The sequence below is a fragment of the Myotis myotis genome, unplaced genomic scaffold (genome assembly GCF_014108235.1).
Source record: "Myotis myotis isolate mMyoMyo1 unplaced genomic scaffold, mMyoMyo1.p scaffold_m19_p_5, whole genome shotgun sequence".
NCBI classification, from domain to species: Eukaryota; Metazoa; Chordata; class Mammalia; order Chiroptera; family Vespertilionidae; genus Myotis; species Myotis myotis.
The window spans coordinates 54,845,170-54,858,201 of NW_023416357.1; the positions used below are offsets into that span (position 1 = coordinate 54,845,170).

Below are 13,032 nucleotides of genomic sequence, written 5' to 3' on the forward strand. Positions count from 1 at the left end.
CTCTGTGGCTTTGTGCAAGTCTTCTCAGGCCTCCCTATAAAATGAGAGGTAAGCGAGTGGTTTCTGGGGGCCTGCTAGCTCCCCAATTCTGTGATGCTTGCACTGTTGCTCTCTTTCATGTGTAACACTCACCTAAAGGCTCTCCATCAGCCCCTTCAGTGTGTGTGAAGGTGCATTGTGTACAGAATGAGCACGCTCTCTGTGGGACCAGCATTGGTATGGTCCTGTTTGCTTTCCTGTCTTGCTCCCAGATAACATTCTGGAGTGTTTTCTTTTTCCTTGTAAGGAAGGATAATGTTTTTTCCCTCCTCACCAAATCTTTTACAGTCTCACTGTAGTAGGTTAATCCGGAGTGGGAGGCCGGTGACATTTATTCTTAATACTAAAATTGTACGCCCGATGATTTTCTTAGTGATAAATCTTTCTGTATTCCCCAGCTAGGCAAGCAGAGGTCAGAGTGAGGTTGTGAGAGTCATCAGAGGAAATGGGTGGAGGGTGAGGGAAGATGGCAGAAAGGATAAACAAAGCACCAAAAGCCCAAGTTCCGAGCCGAGGAAGGCTGGGGACCACTAGGCCAGGTGGGCACTGTTCCTGGAGACGGGGGGCTGGAGTGAAGGTGTGGGAGGACAGATAGTGCAGTCCTGGGAGAAGTCCTGGGGCCCTAGATTGGAGATCCCGGCCACCTGTTACAGGTTTCAGCAGTCCCTGCTGTGGGTGGGCATGATACTTCGAATTATAAAATTTTCAATGAACCAATTCTTCACTCTTGGGTATTTTCATAGTGATCTACAATAGAACATGGTATGATGGGGGGGGGTGGGAGGGGGAAATGGGTATTTTTTTCTTTTTTTTAATATATATTTTATTGATTTTTTTACAGAGAGGAAGGGAGAGGGATAGAGAGTTAGAAACATCAATGAGAGAGAAACATCAATCAGCTGCCTCCTGCACACACCCCCACTGGGGATGTGCCTACAACCAACGTACATGCCCTTGACCGGAATCGAACCCGGGACCCTTCAGTCCACAGGCCGATGCTTTAGTCTATCCACTGAGCCAAACCGGTTAGGTCGGGTATTTTTTTCTTCATCACAAATTGAATTTTGTGTATGTACTTTCTTAATTAGTGAACGGATGAGCAGGTTGTATATGTAAACATATTTTTCTAGGAAGTCATGTGAGGTTGGATTGTTGTTGTCTGTTTCCCAGGTAACAGACCCCCAGGGACTCAGGACCCCACAGCTCCCCAGCCATAGAGTTGAGTTTTCACTTAGCCAGTTCATTTCATTGCTGTGAATGCTGCCTAGTGCAGTGTTGCTCTTTGGCAGGTAGAAGATACAGTTAAAGCTATGATGAAAGAGGCCATAGGTAATCATTTAAACACTTAGCACCATTTTCCAAATTCTCTAATTAGCCCATATATGTTATCAAAGCTTTTGGTATAATATTTACTCTTGTATTTTTGTTTTTCCTTACAGATTAATTGCCTGAGGAATTGCAAAACCTATCAAGCCAGAAAACCTCTATGGTTTTATAACACTTCCCTCAAGTTTTTCCTTAATAAACCAATGCTTGCTGATGTTGTCTTTGAAATACAAGGTATGCTTCGGTTTTTACAAAGTTGATTGTTCATTTTTATTCCCTGTTTTCTTACCTTTCTGTTTCAGCTTTGAATATTTAGGGTATAGGAATGAATTTTCTCTATTGCAGGATATATATTAACACTGCCTGAATTTCAACAAAATATTCTACGGTAATGAAGGATTTTATTAAAATAAGAAAAGAAATTTATATTTCTCTTCGTTCCCCCCCCCAACCCCCCTTTACCCTATTTTTCATTAACTTTTAGGGACCAGCAAGGTGATCTTTAATATGAAATAAAATATTTTTGTTTGTGTATTTCTTTAAGACCCTGGTTTTTTAATCATCTGAAACCAGCCCCCTTAAAATTATATTAGTTCTGGTTTCTCTTATTCAGCTCTCTTAGTTTTTTTTTGAGCAAAAGGAACAGCCATGGGTTGAGGGTCATGCCTGGCTTACATCAGGCGTCTGTAGAAAAGGACTCTGAGAATTATCACCAGAACTGAGAGCTGCTTTTTATCTCTGTAGGAAAGTAATGCTACTTAATTTTAATTACGATGAGCTGTTTTGAAGCCCATTATTGATTATTCACTTGGGTAATTTTGTCACTTTAGTAGATTAAGAGCATAATCTTAAAAATGAATTGTCAGATACCTTTAATTATGCAAGGCTAGAAAGAGTTGTTTTTAAATGAAATAAGTAAAACGTCAGGTGGGCTATTACTAAGAGGAAGATATAATTCTGTTTTATGGTAGAAATGTGTGGCAGCCAACAGTCATTTACTTTTTAAAAATGTTCCCCAGAAAGATCCGTTTCACTTTTCAGTTTGGCCACCTACCAAGACTAACAGTGAGTTGGAAATTTTCCCAAGTGCCTCCTGAGAAGCTACCGTTGGCACTGTCTGCAATGTGAGCGTGGGACGCTGAAAATGGGACAATAAGAGTCACCTTGAAATACATGAAAAATGATTTCGGGGGGAAAAGAGCTAACAGGAGACCAGATTTGCTTCTTTACACAAGAGTCATTAACACCTGCTTAATATTTGCACAGGAGGCGTTGACACCAAACATTATGTCAGTGTAACCTACTGAAAAGGTTTTCAAAAGGAATATGAAAATGTTGTTTTAAAAGAAAACGAATAGGCAGTGACATGGAGAATCCTTTCTCTTCATACTTTCTTGCTTTTCTTCCATGATTCCTCCTCTGGACCCTTCCGCAGGCACCTGCGAGGCCAGCTGTCCGAGCCTGGGTCCGGAGGGGCTGGCTGTGTGTGTGCCTGTGCTGTGCCCCGCAGCAGCTGCGGGGCTCCTTCCAGCCTCTCCAGCTCCAAAGCCCAGGCCCCCCAGGGAGTCGGGAGCAGAGAGAGGCAGGGATAGGTGGGCGCAGGGTGCGCGGCAGTTTCTCTGACGTCATCTGGAGAACAGGCAAGCCTCCCTTCTGAAGACTGTGGCAGGGAGCGTGCAGGGGTGGAGGGCAGCAGTGCTGTCTCCCAGAGGAGGCCTCGGCCTCATGCTGGAGCCCTAGCTCCGGCCTTGGCTTTGCATTCCATCCGGTGTGTGTGTCCTTGGACAAGTCACTCAACACGTCTGGCCTTAAGTCTTCTCATTTGCAAACGGAAGAAGGTAAAACATATAGATTCTAAAAAGGTCGTTTTTAGTGTGAGCTTGATGAAGTGATAGTGGCAGGACGAGAATATCTGGCTTGGCTATTACTTGGGTGCGTATTTACTATATGATAGGTTTGGCTGTGTTACTTTACATTCCTGATCCTTTGTCTCCTCGCCTATAAAATGGGGTTACCAATTTCCACCTGGTAGCGTGGTCACAGGGATTGAGACGGTGTGTATAAAGGTGTAGATAGAGGCCTGCCTGTTGGACCCCTTCCCTCCCCCTGCACTGGCAGCCAACTATGATGGATTGTTGTGCTGTTTCTTACTGAAGCCAGGGCCTCAGAAAATCCTTCTTTTAAAATATTCTAAGCCAGTGGTTCGCAACCTTCCTAATGCCGCGACCCTTTAATACAGTTCTTCATGTTGTGGTGACCCCCAATTTCATTGTTACAAATTCAACATAATTAAAGCATGGTGATTAATCACAAAAACAATATGTAATTATATATGTGTTTTCCGATGGTCTTAGGCGACCCCCGTGAAAGGGTCATTCGACCCCCAAAGGGGTCGCGACCCACAGGTTGAAAACCACTCTTCTAAGCCATCATCAACAACTGGCTGGAGATGACATGGGATATAAAACCTATTTACTATCCCTGCAGTAGATAGTAATAAAAATAAATACTACCACCCCCAATGTGTTGTGTGGGTTTGTATCTTTTTCCATGAAATAATTTTTAAAGAAGCCACCCTGGCAGTTCTAAAACTAGTCTTGGTAAACATTTAGACATGACATGGAAAGATCAGACATTCCTTTGACATTGGAAGCTGTGTCTCATGAAAGCTACCTTTACATTCTGTCCCTGTTTACTTAAGTAGTACATATTCTAACGCTCCCTTGGAGCAGGCAAGTTTACTATTTTCAGAATAAAACAGAAACATCTCTAAAAAAATTTTGTTTTTGAAACTTGGCAAGTAATATGAAGAAGTATTACAAATGAGGCATTTTATTTTAGGATATAATAAAAACAAAGACCATTGATAATCTATGCTAAATTATTAGAAAACTTGGGCGTTTAGATTTTGTTTCACTCTTAAAACTCTTTTCCTTAAAAAAAACTTTCTTAAAACTGTAACAGCAGTTAGTTACTACAGGAAAGACACTTTTGGCCTTGACATTTTCAAAGAACATATTTATCTTTTAACTAGAAAATTGATGTCTTTTTTCCTCCCTGAGTAATTCTTCAGCTCTAATCTACTGTTGTTTAGTATATAAACACTGCATTATGTTTGCTCAGCAAGTTTTGTGCAGTGTTTATGTATTTGTATAATTTATATACAATGTTTAGAAATGTGGCTATACTGAGGTACTTATATTACAATTGCACAACAGAACAGTTTATAACATCAAAACAGTAGTTTGAAAAGGTGAGAAAGAGAAGTTGATCTTTCCTTAACTGGAGGTATAATGGTTTTCTAAATTAAATTCCAAGCTTGAAAATGCTTTAAGGTATTGAGCCTTTTGTTGCTGATTTTGTAACCACATTATCAATGGAAATTTTCTGTTAAAATTCCAAGATTACTTATCAAATTCCTTCCCCATCTACTATCCACTTGGTATTTTTGGCCAATCATTTTTTTATTTTTTTCAAAATCCAACTTTTATTGTTTAAAGTATTACATGTCTCCTTTTTTTACCCCATTAACCTCCCCACCACTCCCACCCCTGAGGGCAAGCCCCTACCACCCCAGTGTCTGTGTCCATTGGTCATGCTAATATGCATGCATACAAGTCCTTTGGTTGATCTCTTACCCCACCCCTCCCTTGCCTTCTCCCCAAGGTTGGACGGTCTGCTCAGTGCCACCTTGTCTCTGGATCCATTTTTGTTCATCAGTTTATGTTGTTCATTATATCCCACATATGAGTGAGATTATGTGATGTTTATCTTTCTCTGACTGGCTTATTTCCCTTAGCATAATGCTCTCCAGTTCCATCCATGCTGTTGAAAATGGTAAAAGTTCCTTCTTTTTTATAGCAGCATAGTATTCCATTGTATAGATGTACCACAGTTTTTTAATCCACTCATCTGCTAATGGGCACTTAAGCGGTTTCCAAATCTTTGCTATTGTAAATTGTGTTGCTATGAACATAGGGGTGCATATATCCTTTCTGATTAGTGTTTCTGGTTTCTTGGGATATAGTCCTAGAAGTGGGATTACTGGGCTAAATGGGAGTTCCATTTTTAGTTTTTTTAGGAAACTTCATACTGTTCTCCACAGTGGCTGCACCAGTCTGCATTCCCACCAGCAGTGCACGAAGGTCCCCTTTTCTCCACATCCTCGCCAGCACTTGTCATTTGTATTTCACAGACCTAGAACAAACTCTCCAAAAATTCATCTGGAATAAAAAAAAAAGAGCCCGAATAGCTGCAGCAATCCTGAGAAAGAAGACCAAAGTTGGAGGGATCACAATACCAGACATCAAGCTATATTACCAAGCCACGGTTCTCAAAACTGCCTGGTACTGGCACAAGAATAGACATATAGACCAATTGAACAGAATAGAGAACCCAGAAATTGACCCAGGCCATTATGCTCAATTAATATTTGACAAAGGAGGCAAGAGCGTACAATGGAGTCAAGACAGTCTCTTCAATAAATGGTGCTGGGTCAGATACAAGCAAAAAAATGAAACTAGATCACCAACTTATACCATACACAAAAACAAACTCAAAATGGTTAAACGACTTAAATGTAAGGTGGGAAACCATAAAAATCTTAGAAGACTCCATAGGCAGCAAAATATCAGACATGTGTTGTAATAATATCTTTACCGATACAGCTCCTAGGGCAATGAAAACTAAAGAGAAAATAAACAAATGGGACTACATCAAAATAAAAAGCTTCTGCACAGCAAAAAAAAACCATCAACAAAACAGCAAGAAAGCCCACTGCATGAGAGAACATATTTGCCAATGCTATTTCACATAAGGGTTTAATCTTCAAAATTTACAGGGAACTCATACAACTTAACAAAAGGAAGATAAACAATCCAATAAAAAAATGGACAAAGGACCTAAGTAGACACTTTTTGAAAGAGGACATACAGAAAGCCGAGAGACATAGGAAAACATGTTCAAAGTCACTAGTCATCCGAGAGATGCACATCAAAACAACAATGAGGTACCATCTCACACCTGTCAGATTGGCCAATCTTAAATTCCTCTGCTGAACCCAAATAAAAGGGTATCTAATTTGTGTAAGCCATGCTTCAAATTTTTCTTTTCTGTTTACATAGTAACCTATTTAAGATTTTAAAACCTTAAGATTGCAAGTCAAATTGCATTACCTGTTTGAATTCTTTGTTATTGTTATATACAAATATACCTAGCAGGCACTGAGTATGGAGACTGGTCATTCCATAGATGGATGATAATATTGAGGGCAGGTGGTCTAAAGGCAAAGAGGCAGGAATGAGAAAGGGCCGAGAGGGTAGGATGTCTGCTAGCAGGTGTGTGTGACCTGGTAGGAGTGCTGGCTGTGACCCCTTCTTCCTGTCCCGTGGGAGGTGTGCCTGGCGAATCACAGTGCCGAGCAGTGAGCTCAGAACTGGCGATGTTGGGACTTGCTTGCAAATCCTGAGGGATTATTGGCTTTGGAGAAAGCTACTGGGCTTAGATGGAACTTTTTCTGAGCCAGGAGATGTTGTGCTTGGATTTACAGAGAGCAAAGAATCCAGTGACTGCAAATATTTTAGAGAAGAATGTATGCTTCTGAAGAGTATGAGCTCTGAAGGATGCATGGCGAAGACTCGTGGTCATAGCGGGGTGGTTTGGCTCATAGTTACTTTGTGTCACTCATACTAGCTGTGGTGTCTGCCACCTAAAAGCTTGGCTTCTAAGCCAGGCAGCTTTGTTTTCTCATCTTGGTATCTTCAGTACTTAGCACGGCGATTAGCAGGTGATGGGTGCTCGATAATGAACTGTTGAACTGGTCTAGACTAATCTGAGGGCTGGCTGTGGATCCATGGCTCCCCATTGTGCTGGGAGTGGTGAGAGCTGCTTCTCCACCCACAAGCCCGGGGTTATGTGTCCCTCTGGAGCTTTGTGTGGTGGCCAGGAGCTGGAGAAGCGGCTTTTACTAGAGAGTCAGTCTAGTTTAATGAGTGTCAGTGAGAGGTGTGGGCTGAGGGTCCTTTAAAATTTTAAAGTAGCTCTGTCTCTCCCAGAAGTAGGCATCCTTCATTTAGGAAAGAGGTTTCCTTGGGAGGCAGCATGCTGGGGAGATAGCAGGGAACTAGGCCGGCCCCTTGCAAACTTTCCATAAGATCTGAAATGCTCCTCTTGGCTTCACGGAGATTCCCTTGGCATTCTTGTGATGTATGGACTGCTTAGGCCAACGATGGCTTGTTTCCTTTTTCTGATAAGGGAAGTCTGGCCAGACTGTCCTGTGACTTGGCCAAGAATGGCATTGTTTTCTTGGGAGGCACATGGGCAAGGGTGCGCAGTGGTATTTCAGGCCAATTGGAGAAGATAAAAAATAGATGTTTCATTATAAACATACTAGAGCTCTGGTGCACGAAATTCGTGCACTTGGGGGGGTTCCCTCAGCCTGATTGCGAGAGGGCACAGGCCAGGCCGAGGGACCCCAGTGGTGCACAATCGGGGCTGGGGAGGGACGCTGGAGGTTGAGTAGCTGGAGAGGGACCGTGGGAGGGCTCCAGGGTGTGTCTGGCACTCTTGCTCAGTCCCAATTGTCTGGACCCCAGCAGCAAGCTAACCTACTGGTGGGAATGTCTGCCCCCTGGTGGTCAGTGCATGTCATAGCGAGCAGTTGAGTGGCCTTATCATTAACATATTATGCTTTGATTGGTTGACTGGCCAACTAGATGACCAGACACTTAGCATATTAGGCTTTTATTATATAGGATAGGATGAAACAAAATATTTCATTTCAGTGTTTCTATCTTCATGAAGTATAAACTAAGTAACAAATAATTGCCTGACTTGGAAATAGTTGGTTTCAAAGACAACTTTTGAATGTTCTATGTTTCAATGAAAAATTAAGTCTCTGAATTAATACTGGCTACCACCCCCAAATTTGGTTTCCATATATCAGCTTAGCTGTACCTAATGCAATACCAGTCTAATCACAAGGAAAGTTGCTAGAATAATAACTCTGCAAGCTTATCTTACTTAATGCTGTTTCCCTTTTGAACCGTGCAGGTACGACGGTGCCAGCCCACAGGGCCATCCTGGTGGCTCGGTGTGAGGTGATGGCAGCCATGTTCAATGGCAATTATATGGAAGCAAAGAGTGTTCTGATTCCAGTCTATGGCGTTTCCAAAGAGACGTTCTTGTCATTCTTAGAGTACTTATACACGGACTCCTGTTGCCCAGGTGAGCAGTATAAATGTTCGGTAATATCTGACAATCCTCTCTTTTAGAAATGTCAGCCATTTAAATGAATTGCTTTCTGTGAGATCTGTTTTCACTTAAGGCTTATCAGAGGTGACGTCATGGAAAGTGCTAAGCAGGTGGAGATAGTGTTGGGACAATGACTTTTCAGTCAGTTCAAGTGGAAGAGCAGTGATTGGGTACTTCTATGGGCTCTGGGTCTGACATACGTTCAGGTGTCCCCGCCAGCACCAACAGCGTGGTGGCCACTGTGGGCAGCCTAGACATGGAGGTGTCTTTATATTTAGATTTGGAAGATATCTTGTGTGTGTTATTGTTTATGTTATATTGATACTGGCAAATATGTATGTTAAATAAAAACGACCAGATTTGAAATAATAAGATAATTTGGTTTCTCAGGCATCCCCTCACTAGAGTAATTGATGCTTTGATTTTCAGGTTTTATCCTTTTAATTAGAACAAATGCTCAGAGAAGCACTAATAACTAGAGGACAGAGCACTTTACAAATTGGTAAAAGGTGTAGGGCAGTGGTTCTCAACCTTCTGGCCCTTTAAATACAGTTCCTCATGTTGTGACCCCCAACCATAAAATTATTTTCGTTGCTACTTCATAACTGTAATGTTGCTGTTGTTATGAATCGTAATGTAAGTATCTGATATGCAGGATGGTCTTAGGCGACCCCTGTGAAAGGGTCGTTCGACCCCCAAAGGGGTCGCGACCCACAGGTTGAGAACCGCTGGTGTAGGGGGACATGAGTCGGAATGAATAATCTAAAGTTAAGGTAGACACTGGAATATTTACATGGGAACAATCACAGAAGAAAGGTAATCTATTCATTATGTTAAATATCATGCACAGCATTCTTGGTTCCTAATTATAAAAGCATGTAAGGAGTTTAAGGAGGGATAAGAAAATTACATCAAAAATCAGATTTACAAGGAAGTGTTAAAACAACAACAACCAGGGTAATGGCCAGGGTTGGGGGAGGAGGCTGTGGGGAGATACTGTTTGTGGACACAGAGTTTCAGTTTGGAAGGATGTCAGAGTTCTGGAGATGGATAGTGGTGATGGTTGCACAGCAATGTGAATGGACTTAATTCCAATGAACTGCACACTTAAAAATGGCTGAAGGTAGGGTTGGAGGGGGTTGGAGGAAGGTGGTCAATAAGTAAGTTCTAGAAATGTACAACATGACTGTAGCTAACACTGCTGCATGATATATAGGCAAATTGTTGAGATTGTAGATGCCAAGTTTTCTCATTACAAGAACATTTTTTTCTTTTATTTTTTATTGTATCTATAATGAGATGATGGATATTACGTAAACCTACTGTGGTAATCATTTCGCAGTATATGTACAGACCATCGTGCTGTACCCCTTAAGCAGTGATGTATGTCAATTATTTCTCTGTAAAACTGGAAGAATGCTTAATGGTAAATTTTATGTTTATTTTACCACAATTAAAACAAAACAAACAAACCTGGAACTACAGCCAGAAGGAGAAAAATTGCAAGGATTTAGGTTAGGGAGCAGAAGGAATTCTCCCGTAGTTCTGGACTTGATTATTAAGGGCAATTATAGAATCTCCGTGTCTGGATAATTAAAAAACAAAAACGACACATGGATTCTCTTCTGAGGATGAAGGCTTAAATTAATTCCTTTTTAAAATGAAGTTTAGAATGCTGACTTCTTCAAGGTTTTCTCTGGACACTCTATTCTGCATTGAATGATAGAGTCAGCATTTTCTGTTTGTTTTGGGCCATAAAATAAATGGTTTTATTGTCCATTTTCTTTTCTTTCCCTCCTTGCATCAGCTGGCATTTTCCAGGCCATGTGTCTCCTCATCTGTGCTGAGATGTACCAGGTGTCCAGACTGCAGCACATCTGTGAGCTGTTCATCATTACCCAGCTGCAAAGCATGCCCAGCAGGGAGCTGGCATCCATGAACCTCGATATAGTTGACCTGCTCAAGAAAGCCAAGGTAATTGGCCCTATGCATCTGCTTATTAGAATTTTTTAGAATCTTCTGAAGAGATATGTTAGTTCCTGTCCTAGTTTGGAAGTTTGGCTAAATGAGGCTGAAGTGCCCTCACAACAGTTTCTGTGGGCAGGTAATTTTGGAGATAGGTTTTCTGAGCAATCCCTTTCTAAGGAGATAGAATTTGCTGATGCCATTTAGTTGCCATTTTCAACTAAATGGTGGCCATTATTAGAGCCATTGAGTGTGGCGCAATATTGTGTCATATAGGCATTATAGGAAATAGAATTTACATTGAATTTCCCCCAAATGATCACATCTAATGATCATATCTTAGGGTTCCTGAAAGGAAAATGACAGGATTGGTCCCTGCAAACTGATAGGATGTTTAGGCTGAACTCATTTATCTGCTCATCCATTCATTCACTTTATGAACCTGTTTTGAAGTTTCAGTTGTTTGTAGGAAGTATAGGTGTACTTCATTAATCCTTTCAAACCTCCTTTTGTTGATATGTATCATGGTATAGGGAATATATTTAGTAAAAATGTTTGAATTGAGAACCACTGTGGTACACCTACTCCTCATAATTTCTTGCGTCTTCTAAGCTCAGGACCCTTTTGTTTTTAATAATTGTATTGCTGCACATTCTAGGGAACAGGTAGATTTTACACAGTCAACTTACTGTGACTAATTGTAGTTACACAGACCCTAGAAAATGAACCTGATAAAGGACCAGGCTAGGTCTATAAATAAACTAGGTCTGCTTTCTTGAACTCTGCTTCTAGAACTCTCACCTGTTGTCCCAGTCAGACATTTACCATCTCCTTATTCCCACTCTCTTTTAATATGTTGTTGGTTTTCTTTTATTGATATCAGCGAGGAAGGGGGAGAGAGAGATAGAAACATCAATGGTGGGAGAGAATTGTCGATCGGCTGCCTCCTGCACATCCCCCACTGGGGATGGAGCCCGAAACCTGGGCATGTGTTCTGACCGGGAATTGAACCATGACCTCAGTGTACAGGTTGACGCTCAACTACTGAGCCACACTGGCCAGGCTCCCACTCTCTCTCTTTTATCTCTGGGAGCAAGAAGTTTATGCAGATGGGTCCAGCCCTTAACTATTCTTCCATTTCACCCCCTCCCTGGGACAGTTTCAGGGCCCGCAGCAGTCATGCACACAGTGATGATTATTGACCTTGCAGTAAACTGAAACTTCTAGGTCTTTTTCACAGGAATATATTCAATCCATCATTACAGACTATCAAAACTTTGTGAAATATTATCTAGCATACAACGTATTGGCTATTCCTATCAACTTTGACATCCAGAATTAGAAAAATATGATGAATTTGTCTTCATCCAAGTAGCTGAAATAGAGCCACATAATGCGGAAAAGGACAGACTCTGAGACAGCTAAATGTGTGCTGAGGTGAATTCATTAATCAACATGTATTTCTAGGCATACAACGGAATTCATTCAAAGCATCCAGTTCTTCCTTACTCTATTTTGGAGTTCTTTTTTTTCATAATCAAGTCATAAGATCATACATACACAAATATAAAAAAATTGAGTAACCCTGATTGCTCTTCTTTGTAATATATTTACAGTGAGCGTGGGATAAATAGCTACCCTCTAGATTTAATTTTAAAATGCACTTTTATTCTGTCTAGTATTTTTACAATCTCAGTTCATTTTTGATGTATCATTTTCAGACTATTCTAACAAGTCTGTCATACTTTAAAAAACTGGATAGGAGCTCCTCTTTCCTTATCTTGTAGTATCCTTTCTTATTATTAATTTGAGAGAGAGAGAGAGAGACAGAGAGAGAGAGAGACAGAGAGAGAGAGAGACATCAATTTGTTGTTCCACTTATTTATGCATTCATGGGTTGATTTTTGTATGTGCCCTGACCAGGGATTGAATCTGCAACCTTGGCATATTGGGATGACGCTCTAACCACCTGAGCTACCTGGCCTGGGCCTCTTGTAATATCCTTTAAGTAGATAGTTTATACGTAAGAGAATTGCCAGTATGATTGCATTGATTTCCTTTAAGTGCCCCCTCCCCCACAAGTACACATACACAAACACACATACACACACCTCACCAGCATCATTTATGATTGCGTTGTCATAAATTCTTCCTGCCCTATTTTCCCCAACTGTGTGGTTTCTGATTATGTGATTATACTTATTTTTCTCTTGAATTTAAAAATTCTGAAATAATTCTTTTTAAATTTTACTGTTTGTTTCTGATGATTTTTCTATTTGCTAAGATTAAGCCTATGTTTATCAGTTTTCCTCTATTCTATTCCTGATGGTCCCTAGTTTGGAATTATGGGTTCCAGATAACAGGATAATTTTCTTCCTAAGTTCTCTTTGAAGTTTCTAGTTTGAGGTTCTCCTTTACTAGCCAGTCAGAATTTAGTTAACCTTTTCCTCA

General features: G+C 40.9%; 1 protein-coding gene across 5 annotated transcripts in view; it reads left to right on the forward strand.

The window, feature by feature from the left end:
• The window catches only part of RHOBTB3 (Rho related BTB domain containing 3), a 58,090-nt gene that overhangs the window by 29,362 nt on the left and 15,696 nt on the right, over window positions 1-13,032 (forward strand). For 4 of the 5 annotated variants that reach the window (XR_004967769.1, XM_036310712.1, XM_036310710.1 and 1 more), the window contains exons 8-10: window positions 1,479-1,599; window positions 8,416-8,589; window positions 10,424-10,590. Coding sequence is in view for 4 of the 5 variants with exons in the window: in XM_036310712.1 (XP_036166605.1) it covers window positions 1,479-1,599; window positions 8,416-8,589; window positions 10,424-10,590 (462 nt within the window). In the remaining variant the exon portion in view is untranslated. Of the gene's footprint in view, window positions 1-1,478; window positions 1,600-8,415; window positions 8,590-10,423; window positions 10,591-12,504; window positions 12,786-13,032 lie in introns of those variants that run through there. The other variant, XM_036310713.1, reaches the window with a different exon arrangement.